Source organism: Oncorhynchus nerka, linkage group LG3, assembly GCF_034236695.1.
Source record: "Oncorhynchus nerka isolate Pitt River linkage group LG3, Oner_Uvic_2.0, whole genome shotgun sequence".
NCBI lineage: Eukaryota > Metazoa > Chordata > Actinopteri > Salmoniformes > Salmonidae > Oncorhynchus > Oncorhynchus nerka.
The window spans coordinates 73,402,398-73,423,790 of record NC_088398.1 but is presented as its reverse complement, the minus strand read 5'-3'; the positions used below and the strand labels follow the sequence as shown (position 1 = coordinate 73,423,790).

The 21,393-nt window shown below is 45.0% G+C and overlaps 1 protein-coding gene across 1 annotated transcript in view; it reads left to right on the top strand.

Moving 5' to 3' along the window:
- The window catches only part of LOC115113357 (mediator of RNA polymerase II transcription subunit 14-like), a 48,455-nt gene that overhangs the window by 7,881 nt on the left and 19,181 nt on the right, over positions 1-21,393 (top strand). Inside the window, exons 8-22 of the mRNA XM_029640904.2 lie at positions 571-703; positions 829-979; positions 1,078-1,189; positions 1,336-1,461; positions 1,555-1,633; positions 4,832-4,991; positions 5,253-5,447; positions 7,280-7,414; positions 7,628-7,704; positions 7,968-8,128; positions 8,267-8,413; positions 8,670-8,761; positions 18,057-18,209; positions 18,534-18,803; positions 19,006-19,234. Of these exons, the coding sequence (XP_029496764.2) occupies positions 571-703; positions 829-979; positions 1,078-1,189; positions 1,336-1,461; positions 1,555-1,633; positions 4,832-4,991; positions 5,253-5,447; positions 7,280-7,414; positions 7,628-7,704; positions 7,968-8,128; positions 8,267-8,413; positions 8,670-8,761; positions 18,057-18,209; positions 18,534-18,803; positions 19,006-19,234 (2,220 nt within the window). The remainder of the gene's footprint in view (positions 1-570; positions 704-828; positions 980-1,077; positions 1,190-1,335; positions 1,462-1,554; positions 1,634-4,831; positions 4,992-5,252; positions 5,448-7,279; positions 7,415-7,627; positions 7,705-7,967; positions 8,129-8,266; positions 8,414-8,669; positions 8,762-18,056; positions 18,210-18,533; positions 18,804-19,005; positions 19,235-21,393) is intronic.

Below are 21,393 nucleotides of genomic sequence, written 5' to 3'. Positions count from 1 at the left end.
GGCAGTGAGCTGCAGCACAACAACTTTTTCCCCAAAAATTGAGAGGATTGGAAGATTCGATATAGGCCGATAGTTTTTTATATTTTCTGGGTCAAGGTTTGGCTTTTTCAAGAAAATCTTTATTACTGCCACTTTTAGTGAGTTTGGTACACATCCGGTGGATAGAGAGCTGTTTATTATGTTCAACATAGAAGGGCCAAGCACAAGTTATAACAACATTAAATATCATAACGCTGTCACACAAGCACAAATATAATGCTACATTTATTTGTAATACCGTCATGCCCAATAGACGGCCAATTATTAAATAGGCTGAAAGATTTCTATGAGTCTGTTGTTTTTATTAACTTAACACAACTCTGTAGCAAGTACGTTTTTCCCATTTATTTAGTTTTCATTAGTTTTACTCAGTAGCAAGTATAACAGGCTGAAGCCTGTCAGCGTCCAGACACCACACACAGACCCCCACAATCAGTTAGCATGGGTGTGTCTGCATTTCTGTATGTATTGTTAATGTGTGTATGCCATCCTCCTGGCCCAGCCCTTCCTTGACTCTCCCCCCCTGTCCAGATTCTTTCTGCCTGTCTCTCCAGCTGGAGGTCCTCCACTCCCAGACCCTCATGCTGTACCGAGAGCGCTGGGGAGACCTGGTGCAGGTGGAACACTACATGCCTGCCAAGTGCCTCACACTGGCTGTCTGGAAGTAAGACACACTTGGTTGATTTGCTTAGTTGAATGAATACTTCATCACAGGGAAATTGGTCCGTCATCATTTGACCCATCCCTCTCGCCCTCTCTCTTGGTTCTTCGCTCTCTCCCCCTCTCCAGCCAACAGGTCTTGGGCAGGAAGACTGGCACTGCGTCGGTCCACAAAGTCACCATCAAGATTGATGAATCAGACGGCTCCAAGCCTCTGCAGATCTCCCATGATCCTCCGCTCCCTGCCTGTGACTCCAGACTGATGGAGAGAGCCATGAAGGTGAGCTAACGCCTCGTTCCTCACAGCTACAGTCCTCTACTATTATTTTGTTGTGATGAGGACCTCATCACAGTCTCTGTTCCTGCCCCCTCCTGTAGATTGATCACTTGTCAGTGGAGAAGCTTTTGATTGACAGCGTGCACGCTCGCTCTCATCAGAAGCTGCAGGAGCTGAAAGCCATCCTGAAGAGCAGCAACCCCAGCGACAGCTGTGAGTCTCTCTGTCCTCTCTGATTTATCAATACACTAACTGATCCAACAACACTGACCTAGATTGCAATGAACAGTGTTGTGGACAGAAACAACCATGTTGTCAGTGTGCAATGTTATTGTTGTCTCTCCTTGCCTGTGTTTCAGCGTTCATAGAGACCGCTCTGCCCACTCTGGTCATTCCCATCTTGGAGCCCTGTGGACGCTCCGAGTGCCTGCACATCTTCGTAGACCTGCACTCAGGGATGTTCCACCCCATGCTGTATGGGATCGGTAAGCAGAGAGTAGCACACTCACCACATCGGTAAGCAGGGAGACACACACATAAATATACACTGTACTGACTTCCACTGTGTCCGTCTCCAGATCAATCCATGCTGGATGACATCGAGAAGACCATCAACGATGACATGAAGCGCATCATATCCTGGCTACAGCAGCTCAAGTAAGTCCACTTCCTGTCTCTCTCACTCTGTGTCAACTCCCTGTCATGTGGCTTATCACTCCTCCTCAGAAAGCCATATGTAAAGTGATTCACCCTAGTACTTTAGTAGTCTATACTTTGTAGTATACCCATATGGATACGAGAAGAGGTATTGTCCCGTTTTTTAAACATTATTATTCTTTTTTATTTTTTTCATCTCTTACGGGACATAGTCTCCGTAATACAGCGGCGGTCTTATGTTAGCCCTTGTCCTAGTGTGGCGCACTGGTAGCATATTGGGAGCCTCAGGGCCTCCTGGCACCTCGGGGCCTCACTGGGACGTTGGGCACCTCAGGGACGTTGGGCACCTCTGGGAGCCTCGAGGCCTCTCCTGGCACCTCTGGGATGTTGGGCACCTCTGGGAGCCTCAGGGCCTCTCCTTCCTTTTTCACATCTTCCTTAAATTGTGGAGGGACGTTCGACAGAGATAACAGTCCTGGTTAGGTGTTCCCCGTCTCCTCATTATGTGTCCTGCCCACACCATCCAGAGGATATTCAGTCTTCCCATGTGGCCCTCCTGTGCCCTATGCTCTCCTGAACTGGGCTTATGTCCCTACGGTTCCTTCCATATTATCGTCCCTTTATTTCCACTTCATATGGCCTTGCGCTGATGTGCCCTATGCATGTGCCAAGACTCCATGTGGCATCCCTGGTGTGAGGTGACAGGAGCACTCTTGACAGCTAGGCCTTTGTTTTATTACAGGCAGATTTGTTTTGCATGCTGGTCATAGTGATGTTTTGACTTGTCCTGACAAGCACGCTTGTGTGCCTGAACATCCCTAATGACCTTTGGTGCGAGGAGCTTGGGAGCTGTTAGCAACAGAGAGCGGGTGAGTCTAGACGATAAGCGCTGTACAGGACTGCTGCCAAAGCCCTCTGTGGCAGTATTTCTCCACGCCAAAATGGCTTGCCACACATCTGTGCCTTCCTGCATAGCCTTTGTGATAAGGGTCTTTGCTATTTTCACTGACTTCACCTTAACATTATTCTGACTGATAGATAGGGTGTGGAGGTCACACTCCCAGGCTTTTGCAAAAAAAGCAGTCTTGACTCGTGAACTGGGGCACCTTTATACGTAACTACACCACTGTCAGGTATGCCATATCTGCTAAACTGCTGCTTACAACAGTCGATGATGCAAGCCGCTGTTGTGTCAATCGCTTTCTCCACCTCCCAAACATCTGAATAGTAGTCCACTTTTAATCAGAAAAAGAAGGTTCTTGACTGTGAACAGATTAGAGGTCGACCGATTAATCGGAATGGCCGATTAATTGGGGCTGTTTTCATAACAATCGGAAATCGGTATTTTTGGGCGCCGATTTGCCGAATTTTTTTTGTTTGTTTAATTTTTTTTCTCCATTTTTTTAAATTTTTGTTTTTTTTGTTTTAATATATATATATATATATATATATATATATATATATATATATTTTTTTTTTTATTATAAAAAAAAAATCTTTATTTAACTTGGCAAGTCAACCTTACAGTTAACTAGTCCAACGCAATAACGACCTGCCTCTCTCGTTGCACTCCACAAGGAGACTGCCTGTTACGCAAATGCAGTAAGCCAAGGTCAGTTGCTAGCTAGCATTACACTTATCTTATAAAAAAATTATAAATCATAATCACTAGTTAACTACACATGGTTGATGATATTACTAGATATTATTTTGTGTGTCCTGTGTTGCATATAATCTGACTGAACATACAAGTATATAAGTATCTGACTGAGCATACAAGTATATAAGTATCTGACTGAGCATACAAGTATATTTTTGTTCGTTCCAGTCGTTCGTTTCAGTCGTTGGCAGCATAGAACTGGAAGGAAAGGCGGCCAAATAAGGAATTGGCTTTGGGGATGACCAGTGAGATATACCTGCTGGAGCGTTTTCTATGGGTGGGTGCTGCTATGGTGACCAGTGAGCTGAGATAAGGCGGGGCTTTACCTAGCAAAGACTTGTAGATGACCTGGAGCCAGTGGGTTTGGCGACGAGTATGAAGTGAGGGCCAGCCAACGAGAGCGTACAGGTCGCAGTGGTGGGTAGTATATGGGGCTTTGGTGATGAAACGGATGGCACTGTGATAGACTGGATCCAATTTGTTGAGTAGACTATTTTGAAAATGACATTGCCGAAGTCGAGGATCGGTAAGATGGTCAGTTTTACGAGTTTATGCATGAGTGAAGGATGCTTTGTTGTGAAATAAGAAGCCTATTCTAGATTTAATTTTGGATTGGAGATGCTTAATATGAGTCTGGAAGGAGAGTTTACAGTCTAACCAAACACCTAGGTATGTAGTTGTCAACATTTTATAAGTCAGAACCGTCCTGAGTAGTGATACTGGACAGGCGGGCAGGTGCGATCAGTTGAAGAGCATACATTTAGTTTTACTTGCATTTAAGAGCAGTTGGAGGCCACTGAAGGAGAGCTGTATGGCATTTATTTTTTTTTCTTTATTTTACTAGGCAAGTCAGTTAAGAACAAATTCTTATTTTCAATGACGGCCTAGGAACAGTGGGTTAACTGCCTGTTCGGGGATTCGAACTTGCAACCTTTCGGTTACTAGTCCAACGCTCTAACCACTAGGCTACTGTCTGTCTGGAGGTTAGTTAACACAGTGTCCAAAGAAGGGCCAGAAGTATACAGAATGGTGTCGTCTTAATTTCAGTTTAAGTGACAAAACAAGCAAGTATATTGTAGAGAATCATAGTACCATCTAAATAGTACCATCTATATATTTTCCTTAACCAAAAATATTGTGTTTTCAGCTGATTTTGAAGCTGGTGTACAAAAGTAAAAGTTGCAAAAAGGAAACTTGAGAACGGGAAGCATAGAAATAGCGCACATAGCACGTATTTAGAGGTTCTTAGATTTGCTTTCAATGAGAATGACCGGTCTATAACACACATTTCTATGTGAATTCACCTGTAAGCACTGCCCTGTCATAGTGTGATATGCATAGAAATATAATTACTAGAACGGGTATTGCATTTAATTAAATGTTCTGGGATTCTAGTTCTATGATAATTTAATCTGTCCAGTAAATAGTCTGTTTGGACAATGTCACATTTCTGTTTACTAATGTTTTCCCCACCCCTCTCTTCTCCCCCATACCTAACTTTCCCTTCTCCCTCTCTCTACTCTACTCCCTCCCTCCAGGTTTTGGTTAGGAGAGCAGAGGTGTAGACAGTCTGTGAAACACCTCCCCACTATCTGCACAGACATACTACACCTCTCCAACTCTGCTTCCCACCCTGCCAGCAGCCTATCAAAACACAGGCTCTTCATCCGGCTTACCCGCCTACCACAGTATTACATTGTAAGCCCCTCACGCCTTATGCCTATTACTGGTCATCAAAAAACTATGTATTTGTAGCAAACACAAGAAAATGTACAATGATATAGATATACATAGATATATATATATATATATATATATATATATATATATATATATCTATGTGTGTATATCTATGTATGTATTAGCGCATTAATCATGCACAACTTTCCCACTATTTTATTTGTTTCTCCTTCCCCTCTCCCTGCTTTTTCACCCGTCCATCTTTCTCTCCCTCCCTAGGTGGTAGAGATGCTGGATATGCCTGGCTGTCCCACGGAGCTACATTACAAGTACTCCTTCCTGTCTGTGTCTCAGTTGGAAGGTGAGGAGGGACCTCCATGCGCCCAGCTCCTGCAGCAGTTCAAGCCGAACCTGGAACAGCTCGTCCTGGACAATTCCGCTGGCCAAGGGGCCCGCCCGGGAGCTAAGAGAAAAGTAGGAATGGATTGCAGAACTGCTTGTATTGGTGGCAATGATTTAAGATATAGCTAATTTAAAACCATGTCCTAAAAGGAGTAAACCGAGGAAAAATCCTTACAGTACCAGTCAAAAGTTTGGACACACCTACTCATTCAAGTTTTTTTTAATTAAATTTTTTATATATATTTTTTTACAGTTTTATACATTGCAGAATAAAAGTGAAGACTTCAAAACAATGAAATAACACATGGAATCATGTAGTAACCAAAAAGTGTTAAACAAATCAAAATATATTTTAGATTCTTCAAAGTCGCCACCCTTTGACTTGATGACAGCTTTGCACACTCTTGGCATTCTCTCAACCAGCTTCATGAGGTAGTCACCTGGAATGCTTTTCCAACAGTCTTGAAGGAGTTCCCACATGCTGAGCACTTGTTGGCTGCTTTTCCTTCACTCTGTGGTCCAACTCATCCCAAACCATCTCAATTGGGTTGAGGTCAGGTGATCGTGGAGGCCAGGTCATCTGATGATGCAGCACTCCTCACTCATCACTCTCTTCCTTGATTAATTAACCCTTACACAGCCTGGAGGTGTGTTGGGTCATTGTCCTGTTGAAAAACAAATGATAGTCCCACTAAGCGCAAACCAGATGGCGTATCGCTGCAGAATACTGTGGTAGCCATGCTGGTTAAGTGTGCCTTGAATTCTAAATAAATCACGGACAGTGTCACCAGCAAAGCACCCCCACACCATCATACCTCTTCCTCCATGCTTCACGGTGGGAACCACACATGTGGAGATCATACGTTCACCTACTCTGCGTCTCACAAAGACATGGAGGTTGGAACCAAAAATCTCAAATTTGTACTCATCAGACCAAAGGCAGGATTTCCACCGGTCTAATGTCCATTGCTTGTGTTTCTTGGCCCAAGCAAGTCTCTTCTTCTTATTGGTGTCCTTTAGTAGTGTTTTTTTTTTTTGCAGCAACTTGACCATGAAACGCCTGATTTACGCCAGTCTCCTCTGAACAGTTGATGTTGCGATGTCTGTTACTTGAACTCTGTGAAGCATTTATTTGGGCTGCAATCTGAGGTGCAATCTGAATTGACGATTTCTGAGGCTGGTAACTCTAATAAATGTATCCTCTGCAGCAAAGGTAAGTCTGGGTCTTCCTTTTCTGTGGCGGTCCTCATGAGAGCCAGTTTCATCATAGCACTTGATGGTTTTTGTGACTGCACTTGAAGAAACTTTCAAAGTTCTAGAATTGTTCCGAGTTTACTGATCTTCATGTCTTTACAGTAATGATGGACTGTCATTTCTCTTTGCTTATTTGAGCTGTTCTTAACATAATCTGGACTTGGTATTTTATGAAATAGGGCTACTTCTGCATACCACCACTACCTTGTCACAACACAACTGATTGGCTCAAATGAAAGAAATTCCACAAATTAACGTTTAACAAGGCACACCTGTTAATTGAAATGGATTCCAGGTGACTTCCTCATGAAGCTGGTTGAGAGAATGCCAAGAGTGTGCAAAGCTGTCATCATGGCAAAGGGTGGCTACTTGAAAGATTCTCAAATCTAAAATATATTTTAATTTATTTAACCCTTTTTTTGGTTACTATTGTACATGATTCCATATGTGTTATTTCATAGTTTTGATGTCTTCACTATTATTTAACCATGTAGAAAATTGTAAAAAAAAAAAAGAAAGAAAATAAATAGTTGAATAGTTGTGTCCAAACTTTTGACTGGTACTGTACATATAAACCTTGATATTTTCAGAGAACATGTTATAAATGATCTCTGTGTTTTCATATCCTCTCTCTATTCTCTGCCCTCCAGTTATCAGGAGACCAGGGAGCTCTGGAGCCCAAGAAGCCCAAGCGCTCGGGGGAGATGTCTGCCTTCAACAAGGAGCTGGCTCACCTAGTGGCCATGTGTGACACCAACATGCCCTTCATAAGCCTCAGAGTGGAGGTATGGATGGAGGGAGTATACCCTTTTATTCTCTCTCTTCTCTACATCTTACAACTCTCTTCCTCAGTTTTTACTTTTCCACCGTCGATGTCTTTCTTCATCATCCCTCTATTCATCCATCCCTCCTGCTCTCTTTCTCTCATCTCTCCCTCTCTTCCCTCCATTCCTCCTCTTGTCTAAACATGTGTCTCTCTCCTCTCTCTCTCTCTCTAGTTATCTCAGATGGAGATTCCCCACCAGGGTGTGCAGGTGGAAGGAGATGGCTGCAGCCACGCCATCCGCATCCTCAAGTAAGACTACACATCCCAGGATACCTTGCAAATCCAGATGTCAGTGGCCCTGCCTAATAATATGGAAGTCAATGGGAATTTTAGAGATAATGCTAATATGATTTTTGTTCCACTGATTTAAACTGAAACTTTCTTGCATCGCAATAACATGCACCCAAAACAAAGATGATAGCTGATAGATAAAGATGATGGTTTTGTACCCTTTATTTCAGTAAAGTATGCACTATGTACCTGACCCCATGTGGTCCTGTCCCCCTCCCTAGGATCCCTTCCAGTAAGGGCGTAGGGGAGGAGACGAGTCTGGCTTTGGAGCGCTCTCTACTGGATTGCACCTTCCGTCTGCAGGGCCGGAACAACCGCACATGGGTGGCAGAACTAATTCTGACCAACTGCCCACTCAACAGCACACACAGCAAAGAGCAAGGTACACAGAAACGCACACATATGGACACCCAAAAAACACACAAACATACATGTGTACACACACACACACACACACACACACACACTCTACCCAAACTGTTCCCTTATCTCTCCCTGTTCTGTGTGTGTGTGTGTCAAGCCTCTACACGCCATGTGTATCTGACCTATGAGAACCCTCTGTCTGAGCCTGTGGGAGGGAGGAAGGTGGTGGAGATGTTCCTCAACGACTGGATCTCCATCAACCAGCTCTACCAGTGTGTCCTGGTGTTCTCACGATCACTAGCAGGTGTGTGTGTGCATGCATGCGTGCAAACATTTGTGGTACGAGAGCGGGGAATGAATCTTCTACTCATACAGCTAAAAGATAAGTAACGCATGACCATTTTGTATTGATGACCATTTTGTATTGATGACCATTTTGTATTGATGACCATTTTGTATTGGTGACCATTTTGTATTGGTGACCATTTTGTATTGGTGACCATTTTGTATTGGTGACCATTTGTATTGACTGTGTGCTTATGTATTGTCTCCTCTCTTAGAGATGCCGTCCTACCTGAGTCTGTTTAGTGAGATCCGGCTGTATAACTACCGCAAACTGGTTCTGTGTTACGGCAGCACCAAGGGCAGCTCAGTGAGTAACATTACACCAATGTCCTGTCTGAACTCTAGCCCTTTGCTAGGTTCCTTCCCAACTAGCGAGTGTATGGTGCCTCGTAGGGGTGTGAACGTTTTAAACTAAATTGAATTGTTAACATAGAAAAAAATCCAAAAACAAATGTTTTCTCACAAAATTACCACTAACAGGTTCCCATCATCATCATCATCATAAAGGGAAACATTTTAATTTATCAAATAGGCTGTAACGTTAGTAAGAGGGGTTATGCATCTTTCAAATGATTTACCACGAATATAAATCACTCCGCACATCATTGTCGTTAACAGTTGGGGGAGGAAGCTGATTACAGAAATGATTGTAGTTGATGTGCAGCCGGCATCAATAGCCTACTTGAGTAGTGAGGTCATTTGCTAAACGAAGGACTGCAAGAGCCATTTGAGCTGCACATTTCCTGCTGCTCTTTAATTATTTGTTATAAAAATATTTAAAAAATACTAAACACTTTTTTTTCTTAAAACTGCATTGTTGGTTAAGGGCTTGTAAGTAAGCATTTCACTGTAACCTGTTGTATTCGGCGCATGTGACAAATAAAATGTGATTTGACTCGCGCTATTGAACTGTTAACTTTTATAATAGTAGTGAAGACATACAGTTAACCTCTTGATTCTAGCCATCCCGGATCCGGGATCGTGAATACAGCCTCAAGCTCATTACCATAACGCAACGTTAACTATTCATGAAAATCGCAAATGAAATGAAATAAATATGCTAGCTCTCAAGATTAGCCTTTTGTTAACAATACTGTCATCTCAGATTTTCAAAATATGCTTTTCAACCATAGCAAAACAAGCATTTGTGTAACAGTATTGATAGCTAGCGTAGCATTTAGCGTTAGCATTCAGCGGGCAACATTTTCACAAAAACAAGAAAAGCATTCAAATAAAATCATTTACCTTTGAAGAACTTCAGATGTTTTCAATGAGGAGAATCTCAGTTAGATAGCAAATGTTCAGTTTTTCCTGAAAGATTCTTTGTGTAGGAGAAATCACTCCGTTTTGTTCGTCACGTTTGGCTACCAAAAAACAAAAAAAATTCAGTCATCAAAACGCCAAACTTTTTTCCAAATTAACTCCATAATATCGACTGAAACATGGTAAACGTTGTTTAGAATCAATCCTCAAGGTGTTTTTCACATATCTCTTCGATGATATATCGTTCGTGGAAGTCTCCTCTCTCCTCTGAATCACATGGCTGAATGCGTGCAGCTGAAGATTACGCACCAATTTCGACAAAGGACACCGGGCGGACACCTGGTAAATGTAGTCTCTTATTTACATTTAATTACATTTAACCTCTTACCTCTACCTGGGACGCTTGCGTCCCAACTAGAGCTCTGGAAATGCAAATGTGCTACGCTAAATGCTAATAGTATTAGTTAAAACTCAAAAGTTCATTAAAATACACATGCAGGGTATCAAATTAAAGCTACACTCGTTGTGAATCCAGGCAACAAGTCAGATTTTTAAAATGCTTTTCGGCGACAGCATGAGAAGCTATTATCTGATAGCATGCACCAATACACTACAACAGAAAAGCACAGCAGGGGACGTAAACAAAATAATTAGCATTTCGGCGTTACACAAACCGCACAATAAAATAGAAAACAGTCATTACCTTTCACCATCTTCTTTGTTGGCACTCCTAGATGTCCCATAAACACTATTGGGTCTTTATTTCGATTAAATCGGGCCATATAAAGCCAAGATATCGTTATATGTAGACTGTGTGATAAACGAAAAAAACAGCGATTTCACAACGTAACGTCATTTTTTAAAATTCAAAAAGTAGACGATAAACTTTCACAAAACACTTCGAAATACGTTTGTAATGCTACTTTAGGTATTAGTAAACGTTAATAAGCGATAAAATTCATCCGTAGGCGATGTACATATCATTAGCTGTCGTCTTGGAAAAAATTTCAGGAGAGAGCTCTTCCGGAATGATCTGGGCGGAGACCGGAGGTACGTCGTGCCCCTCTTTCGGTTCAACCAAGAATCAAAGAGGATTAAATTCACAAGATACTCGACTACATGGGGATGCTGTGGGAGTTGAATGCTCGGTCTTATCTAATTCGGCTCACTGTTAACAATTGCTGGAAGTGGCGCAAGGATATTTATTTCCATTTTCTGTGATCAGGTTTTCCTGCGCTTTCCGATGTAACGCACGTTATGTAATAGCCACAGTCGTGATTTAACCAGTTTTAAAAAAGTCCGAGGGTTTCCTATACACACATTCTAACCATATGAACGTACTATATTCCTGGCATGAGTAGCAGGGCGCTGAAATGTTGCGCGATTTTTAACAAAATGTTCAAAAAAGTAGAGGGTAGGAGCAACTAGTTAAGTCATTTAGCAGACGCTCTTATCCAGAGCGACTTACAAATTGGTGCATTCACCTTATGACATCCAGTGGAACAGCCACTTTACAATAGTGCATCTAAATCTTTTAAGGGGGGGGGGGGTGAGAAGGATTACTTTATCCTATCCTAGGTATTCCTTAAAGAGGTGGGGTTTCAGGTGTCTCCGGAAGGTGGTGATTGACTCCGCTGTCCTGGCGTCGTGAGGGAGTTTGTTCCACCATTGGGGGGCCAGAGCAGCGAACAGTTTTGACTGGGCTGAGCGGGAACTGTACTTCCTCAGTGGTAGGGAGGCGAGCAGGCCAGAGGTGGATGAACGCAGTGCCCTTGTTTGGGTGTAGGGCCTGATCAGAGCCTGGAGGTACTGAGGTGCCGTTCCCCTCACAGCTCCGTAGGCAAGCACCATGGTCTTGTAGCGGATGCGAGCTTCAACTGGAAGCCAGTGGAGAGAGCGGAGGAGCGGGGTGACATGAGAGAACTTGGGAAGGTTGAACACCAGACGGGCTGCGGCGTTCTGGATGAGTTGTAGGGGTTTAATAGCACAGGCAGGGAGCCCAGCCAACAGCGAGTTGCAGTAATCCAGACGGGAGATGACAAGTGCCTGGATTAGGACCTGCGCCGCTTCCTGTGTGAGGCAGGGTCGTACTCTGCGGATGTTGTAGAGCATGAACCTACAGGAACGGGCCTCCGCCTTGATGTTAGTTGAGAACGACAGGGTGTTGTCCTTCCCCGGGAGGAAGAGCAGCTCCGTCTTGCCGAGGTTCAGCTTGAGGTGGTGATCCGTCATCCACACTGATATGTCTGCCAGACATGCAGAGATGCGATTCGCCACCTGGTCATCAGAAGGGGGGAAAGGAGAAGATTAATTGTGTGTCGTCTGCATAGCAATGATAGGAGAGACCATGTGAGGTTATGACAGAGCCAAGTGACTTGGTGTATAGCGAGAATAGGAGAGGGCCTAGAACAGAGCCCTGGGGGACACCAGTGGTGAGAGCACGTGGTGAGGAGACAGATTCTCGCCACGCCACCTGGTAGGAGCGACCTGTCAGGTAGGACGCAATCCAAGCGTGGGCCGCGCCGGAGATGCCCAACTCGGAGAGGGTGGAGAGGAGGATCTGATGGTTCACAGTATCGAAGGCAGCCGATAGGTCTAGAAGGATGAGAGCAGAGGAGAGAGAGTTAGCTTTAGCAGTGCGGAGCGCCTCCGTGATACAGAGAAGAGCAGTCTCAGTTGAATGACTAGTCTTGAAACCTGACTGATTTGGATCAAGAAGGTCATTCTGAGAGAGATAGCGGGAGAGCTGGCCAAGGACGGCACGTTCAAGAGTTTTGGAGAGAAAAGAAAGAAGGGATACTGGTCTGTAGTTGTTGACATCGGAGGGATCGAGTGTAGGTTTTTTCAGAAGGGGTGCAACTCTCGCTCTCTTGAAGACGGAAGGGACGTAGCCAGCGGTCAGGGATGAGTTGATGAGCGAGGTGAGGTAAGGGAGAAGGTCTCCGGAAATGGTCTGGAGAAGAGAGGAGGGGATAGGGTCAAGCGGGCAGGTTGTTGGGCGGCCGGGCCGGCCGTCACAAGACGCGAGATTTCATCTGGAGAGAGAGGGGAGAAAGAGGTCAGAGCACAGGGTAGGGCAGTGTGAGCAGAACCAGCGGTGTCGTTTGACTTAGCAAACGAGGATCGGATGTCGTCGACCTTCTTTTCAAAATGGTTGACGAAGTCATCTGCAGAGAGGAGGAGGGGGGAGTATTCAGGAGGGAGGAGAAGGTGGCAAAGAGCTTCCTAGGGTTAGAGGCAGATGCTTGGAATTTAGAGTGGTAGAAAGTGGCTTTAGCAGCAGAGACAGAAGAGGAAAATGTAGAGAGGAGGGAGTGAAAGGATGCCAGGTCCGCAGGGAGGCGAGTTTCCTCCATTTCCGCTCGGCTGCCCGGAGCCCTGTTCTGTGAGCTCGCAATGAGTCGTCGAGCCACGGAGCGGGAGGGGAGGACCGAGCCGGCCTGGAGGATAGGGGACATAGAGAGTCAAAGGATGCAGAAAGGGAGGAGAGGAGGGTTGAGGAGGCAGAATCAGGAGATAGGTTGGAGAAGGTTTGAGCAGAGGGAAGAGATGATAGGATGGAAGAGGAGAGAGTAGCGGGGGAGAGAGAGCGAAGGTTGGGACGGCGCGATACCATCCGAGTAGGGGCAGTGTGGGAAGTGTTGGATGAGAGCGAGAGGGAAAAGAATACAAGGTAGTGGTCGGAGACTTGGAGGGGAGTTGCAATGAGGTTAGTGGAAGAACAGCATCTAGTAAAGATGAGGTCGAGCGTATTGCCTGCCTTGTGAGTAGGGGGAAGGTGAGAGGGTGAGGTCAATAGAGGAGAGGAGGGAAAGAAGGAGGCAGAGAGGAATGAGTCAAAGGTAGACGTGGGGAGGTTAAAGTCGCCCAGAACTGTGAGAGGTGAGCCGTCCTCAGGAAAGGAGCTTATCAAGGCATCAAGCTCATTGATGAACTCTCCGAGGGAACCTGGAGGGCGATAAATGATAAGGATGTTAAGCTTGAAAGGGCTGGTAACTGTGACAGCATGGAATTCAAAGGAGGCGATAGACAGATGGGTAAGGGGAGAAAGAGAGAATGACCACTTGGGAGAGATGAGGATCCCGGTGCCACCACCCCGCTGACCAGAAGCTCTCGGGGTGTGCGAGAACACGTGGGCGGACGAAGAGAGAGCAGTAGGAGTAGCAGTGTTATCTGTGGTGATCCATGTTTCCGTCAGTGCCAAGAAGTCGAGGGACTGGAGGGAGGCATAGGCTGAGATGAACTCTGCCTTGTTGGCCGCAGATCGGCAGTTCCAGAGGCTACCGGAGACCTGGAACTCCACGTGGGTCGTGCGCGCTGGGACCACCAGATTAGGGTGGCCGCGGCCACGCGGTGTGGAGCGTTTGTATGGTCTGTGCAGAGAGGAGAGAACAGGGATAGACAGACACATAGTTGACAGGCTACAGAAGAGGCTACGCTAATGCAAATGAGATTGGAATGACAAGTGGACTACACGTCTCGAATGTTCAGAAAGTTAAGCTTACGTAGCAAGAATCTTATTGACTAAAATGATTAAAATGATACAGTACTGCTGAAGTAGGCTAGCTGGCAGTGGCTGCGTTGTTGACACTACACTAATCAAGTCGTTCCGTTGAGTGTAGTAGTTTCTACAGTGCTGCTATTCGTAGTGTTGATTACGTTACGTTGCGTTAAAAGAACGACAATAGCTGGCTAGCTAACCTAGAAAATCGCTCTAGACTACACAATTATCTTTGATACAAAGACGGCTATGTAGCTAGCTATGTAGCTAGCTACGATCAAACAAATCAAACCGTTGTACTGTAATGAAATGAAAATGTGATACTACCTGTGGAGCGAAGCGGAATGCGACCGGGTTGTTGAGTGCGGAAGTTCTATTCGGTAGACGTTGGCTAGCTGTTGGCTAGCTAGCAGTGTCTCCTACGTTAAGGACGACAAATAGCTGGCTAGCTAACCTCGGTAAATTAAGATAATCACTCTAAAACTACACACTCTAAACTACACAATTATCTTGGATACGAAGACAGCAAAGACAACTATGTAGCTAGCTAACACTACACTAATCAAGTCGTTCAGTTGAGTGTAATAGTTACTACAGTGCTGCTATTCGGTAGACGGTGGACGTTTGCTAGCTGGCTAGCTGCTGGGCAGATAGCAGTGTAGACTACGTTAGGACGACGAAATACGATAATTACGCAATTATCTTTGAGACAAGGACGGCTATGTAGCTAGCTAAGAAGAAATTGCTAAGATTAGACAAATCAAACCGTTGTACTATAATGAAATGTAATGAAATGTAATGAAAAGTTATACTACCTGCGGACCGAAGTGCGGATGCGACCGCTCGCTCCAACCCGGAACTTATGGCCAATCTTCCAATGATATGCCTACAAACACGTCACAATGCTGCAGACACCTTGGGGAAACGGCAGAACGTGTAGGCTCGTTCAGGGCGCATTCACAGCCATATAAGGAGACAATGGAAAACATTGCCTCAAAAATTTAGCTAATTTCCTGTTTGAAGTTTCATCTTGGTTTCGCCTGTAGCATCAGTTCTGTGGCACTCACAGATAAAATCTTTGCAGTTTTGGAAACGTCAGAGTGTTTTCTTTCCAAAGCTGTCAATTATATGCATAGTCGAGTTAAAATCACTAGAACGCTACAGTTCTTTCCTTTTTAACCAGTAGATACCCACATCTGGCATGTGTTTTTCTATTGCTCTGTGTTTTGATTAGTGAGCTTAAATTTGGTTGGGCAGCTTTTGTTAAGTGTGAAACAAATGGAACACTAGGTTTATGGGGGGGTTGTAACCTACACTATTCTAAATGGAACACTAGGTTTATGGGGGGGTTGTAACCTACAGTATTCTAAATGGAACAATAGGTTTATGGAGGGTTGTAACCTACACTATTCTAAATGGAACACTAGGTTTATGGAGGGTTGTAACCTACACTATTCTAAATGGAACACTAGGTTTATGGGGGGGTTGTAACCTACAGTATTCTAAATGGAACACTGGGTTTATGGAGGGTTGTAACCTACACTATTCTAAATGGAACACTAGGTTTATGGAGGGTTGTAACCTACAGTATTCTAAATGGAACACTAGGTTTATTGAGGGTTGTAACTTACACTATTCTAAATGGAACACTAGGTTTATGGAGGGTTGTAACCTACAGTATTCTAAATGGAACACTAGGTTTATGGGGGGGTTGTAACCTACACTATTCTAAATGGAACACTAGGTTTATGGAGGGTTGTAACCTACACTATTCTAAATGGAACACTAGGTTTATGGGGGGGGGTTGTAACCTACATTATTCTAAACCGAACACTAGGTTTATGGAGGGTTGTAACCTACACTATTCTAAATGGAACACTAGGTTTATGGAGGGTTGTAACTTACACTATTCTAAATGGAACACTAGGTTTATGGAGGGTTGTAACCTGCACTATTCTAAATGGAACACTAGGTTTATGGGGGGGGGGTTGTAACCTACATTATTCTAAATGGAACACTAGGTTTATGGGGGGTTGTAACCTACACTATTCTAAATGGAACACTAGGTTTATGGAGGGTTGTAACCTACACTATTCTAAATGGAACACTAGGTTTATGGAGGGTTGTAACCTACACTATTCTAAATGGAACACTAGGTTTATGGAGGGTTGTAACCTGCACTATTCAAAACGGAACACTAGGTTTATGGGGGGGTTGTAACCTACATTATTCAATTTGTGCCACATCCCTAGAGAACCAAAAAAAAAGCCGATACTGATTAATCTGCCAAATTGTATTTGATTTAAATTGATTTTTTTGGTCCTCCAATAATCAGTATCGGCGTTGAAAAATCATAATCGGCCGACCTCTAGTCTCAATCCATCACATTTATTTATTTCAATTTGTAAGTCGCTCTGGATAAGAGCGTCTGCTAAATGACTTAAATGTAAAATGTATTCGTACAGTACTTTTTACAAACAGCAAGCAACATATGTGTAATAAATGACAATTACAAGAATACTGAATGAACAATGAAAATGTATTTTAACTTAATACATAAATCAAATCAATTTAGTCTCAAATAAATAATGAAACATGTTCAATTTGGTTTAAATAATGCAAAAACGCAGTGTTGGAGAAGAAAGTAAAAGTGCAATATGTGCCATGTAAAATATGTACCTTTGACTATTGGATGTTCTTATAGGCACTTTAGTATTGCCAGACTAATCTCGGGAGTTGATAGGCTTGAAGTCATAAACAGCGCTGTGCTTTAAGCATTGCTAAGAGCTGCTGGCAAACGCAGTAAAGTGCTGTTTGAATGAATACTTACGAGCCTGCTGCTGCTTACCACTGCTCAGTCAGACTGCTCTATCAAGTATCAAATCATAAACTTAATTTTAATATAATAAACACACAGAAATATGAGGCTTTTTTAATTAATATGGTCAAATCTGGAAACTCATTTCGAAAACAAAACATTTATTATTTCAGTGACATGCGGAACCGTTCCGTATTTTATCGAACGGGTGGCAACCCTAAGTCAAAATATTGCTGTTACATTGCACAACCTTCAATGTTATGTCATAATTATGTAAAATTCTGGCAAATTAATTACGGTCTTTGTTAGGAATTAAAGGCCTTTCAACAGTTCGCAACGAGCCTAAACTGCTGCATATACCCTGGCTCTGATTTCACTGAACGCAAGAGAAGTGACACAATTTCCCTAGTTAATATTGCCTGCTAACATGCATTTCTACATATGCAGGTTTAAAAAATATATATTTGTGTATTGATTTTAAGAAAGGCATTGATGTTTATGGTTAGGTACATTTATTGCAACGATTGTGCTTTCTCCGCGAATGCGCTTTTGTTAAATCATCACCCGTTTGGCAAAGTTGAGGTAGTCTGTGATTCGATGATATATTAACAGGCACCGCATTGCTTATATGCAACGCAGAACAAGCTAGTTAACCTAGTAATATCATCAACCATGTGTAGTTGACTAGTGAATATGTGAAGATTGATTGTTTTTTTATAAGATAAGTTTTATGCTAGCTAGCAACTTACCTTGGCTGCTTGCAGCCACAAGGTCCTTTTGATGCTGAACTCGCTTAACAGGTGGTCAGCCTGCCATGCAGTCTCCTCATGGATTGCAATGTAATCGGCCATAATCAGCGTCCAAAAAGGCTGATTACCGATGGTTATGAAAACTTGAAATTGGCCCTAATTAATCGGACATGCCGACCTCTAATGAGACGCTTGCGCTCTCTCATTCCTTCTCTCTCTCCTCTCTCGCCCCCTCTCTCCTCTCTCGCCCCCTCTCTCCTCTCTCCTCTAGGTGACCATCCAGTGGAACAGTAGCAGCCAGAGGTTCCATCTCTCTCTAGGAACAGTAGGCCCTAACTCAGGCTGTAGTAACTGTCACAACATTATACTGCATCAACTACAGGAGATGTTCAACAAGACCCCTACTGTGGTCCCGCTTCTACAGGTACTGCACGTCCACACGCTCAACCTAACTATACAGGGACAGGACCGGCCACACGCTCAACCTAACTATACAGGGGCCGGACCGGCCACACGCTCAACCTAACTATACAGGGGCCGGACCGGCCACACGCTCAACCTAACTATACAGGGGCCGGACCGGCCACACGCTCAACCTAACTATACAGGGGCAGGACCGGCCACACGCTCAACCTAACTATACAGGGGCCGGGCCGTCTACCAAAGGGGCCTGAATTCCATTACATTTGTTTTCTATGAATTATCTAACTTCTATTTTCTCTCCCTCCCACCCTCCCTCCCTCACCAGGTGCTGTCAGATACCCAGGCCCCTCTGAATGCCATCAACAAGCTGCCCACGGTGCCCATGCTGGGGCTGACCCAGCGCACTAACACGGCCTATCAGTGTTTCTCCATCCTTCCCCAGTCAGCCACACACATCCGCCTGGCCTTCCGCAACATGTACTGCATCGACATCTACTGCCGCAGCCGTGGGGTCGTGGCCATAAGAGACGGGGCCTACAGCCTCTTCGACAACACCAAGATCGTGGAGGGCTTCTACCCCGCCCCAGGGCTCAAGGTACGGGAGAGAGGAGAGGGCTTGGAGGGTGGGGATAATTTGTTTTAGGAATTTGAAAGTGTCAAGATTCATTTGTATGAAAATATCTGATGTTGAGTTCAATTATAACTTTATCTCTCTCTGTGTCTCTGTCTCTCTTCTTTCTTTCTTTCTTTCTTTCTTTCTTTCTTTATGTTCCCCCTTCTCTCTCTCTCTCTACCAGACGTTCCTCAACATGTTTGTTGACAGTAACCAGGACGCTCGGCGACGCTCCGTCAATGAAGACGACAACCCGCCCTCGCCGGTGGGAGGCGACATGATGGACACCTTTATGAGCCAATTACAGGCCCAGCAGCAACAACAGCCAATGAGAGCGGGTCCTGGTGGAGTGTACCCTCCCTTAACCTCCCCTCCCACCCCTTACCATCCCAACGTGCCCACACAGTCCCCAGGTGAGAGGGGATGGTGTGGTTGTGCTGGCGTGTCCCCTGTTTGTGCCATGTGTGCTTGGCATCCCTTGACAGAACAGAGTAAAGAGACCAAATGCTCACGGGTCCCTGCTAAGTGATATCACTCCGTGTGTGTGTTCGTCCTTCCACTGCGGTCATGCACATGCTGAATGGCAAACTGTGTGAGAAAGTTGAGCCCAGAAGGGAGGAAGCATTATCCAGTCCTGCTCACCCATCTCAGCCCTAGAGCCTGCATCTGCTGTCCAACTTAGCTTGTGTGTTCTCCTGTTTATAGGTGTGTGTGTTTGCTTGTCTGTGTATGGGTCAGTGTGTGTATGAATGGATGTACACTGCTCAAAAAAATAAAGGGAACACTAAAATAACACATCCTAGATCTGAATGAATGAAATATTTTTATTAAATACTTTTTTCTTTACATAGTTGAATATGCTCAAAAATTATCAATCAAATTTATCAACCCATGGAGGTCTGGATTTGGAGTCACACTCAAAATTAAAGTGGAAAACCACACACAGGCTGATCCAACTTTGATGTAATGTCCTTATAACAAGTCAAAATGAGGCTCAGTAGTGTGTGTGGCCTCCACGTGCCTGTATGACTTCCCTACAACGCCTTGGCATGCTCCTGATGAGGTGGCGGATGGTCTCCACCCCACATCATGACTGACCCACCGCCAAACCGGTCATGCTGGAGGATGTTGCAGGCAGCAGAACGTTCTCCACGGCGTCTCCAGACTGTCACGTCTGTCACATGTGGTCAGTGTCAACCTGCTTTCATCTGTGAAGAGCACAGGGCGCCAGTGGCGAATTTGCCAATCTTGGTGTTCTCTGGCAAATGCCAAACGTCCTGCACGGTGTTGGGCTGTAAGCACAACCCCCACCTGTGGACGTCGGGCCCTCATACCACCCTCATGGAGTCTGTTTCTGACCGTTTGAGCAGACACATGCACATTTGTGGCCTGCTGGAGGTCATTTTGCAGGCCTCTGGCAGTGCTCCTCCTGCTCCTCCTTGCACAAAGGCGGAGGTAGCGGTCCTGCTGCTGGGTTGTTGCCCTCCTACGGCCTCCTCCACGTCTCCTGATGTACTGGCCTGTCTCCTGGTAGCGCCTCCATGCTCTGGACACTACGCTGACAGACACAGCAAACCTTCTTGCCGCAGCTTGCATTGATGTTCCATCCTGGATGTGCTGCACTACCTGAGCCACTTGTGTGGGTTGTAGACTCCGTCTCATGCTACCACTAGAGTGAAAGCACCGCCAGCATTCAAAAGTGACCAAAACATCAGTCAGGAAGCATTTGAACTGAGAAGTGGTCTGTGGTTATCACCTGCAAAACCACTCCCTTATTGGGGGTGTCTTGCTAATTGCCTATAATTTCCACCTGTTGTCTATTCCATTTGCACAACAGCATGTGAAATGTATTGTCAATCAGTGTTGCTTCCTAAGTGGACAGTTTAATTTCACAGAAGTGTGATTGACTTGGAGTTACATTGTGTTGTTTAAGTGTGTATTTTTTTGAGCAGTGTATGTGAGTGTTTCTGACAAGCCTTTTTGGTCAGTTTGTGTGTGTGTGTGCACAGGGACTACCCATTTGTTGGGCTCTACTAGCGGAGCGTTGAGCTCCCCCTCTGACATCCAGCCATAGGGAAGCATTGGAGTCATGGGCCAGCATCCTTGTGAAACGCTTTCAACACCTTGTAGAGCCATGTCTCAAAGAATTGAGGCTGTTCTGAGGGCAATATTAGGAATGTGTAGAGGGGACTGGGCTGGGGTAGAGGAGGGGACTGGGCTGGGGTAGAGGAGGGGACTGGGCTGGGGTAGAGGAGGGGACTGGGCTGGGGTAGAGGAGGGGACTGGGCTGGGGTAGAGGAGGGGACTGGGGTAGAGGGGTAGAGAGGGCTGGCCTGGGGTAGAGGAGGAGGGGTTGGGTTGGGGTAGAGGAGGAGGGGGGTTGGTTTATGGTAGAGGAGAGGGCTGGGTTAGAGGAGGGGGTTGGGGTAGCGGTGGGGACTGGGTTGGTGTAGAGGAGGGGGTTGGACTGGGGTAGAGGAGGGGCTGGGGTAGAGGAGGGGCTGGGTTGGGGTAGATGTGTGGACTGGGTTGGTGTAGAGGGGGGCTGGGGTATAGGAGGGGCTGGGGTAGA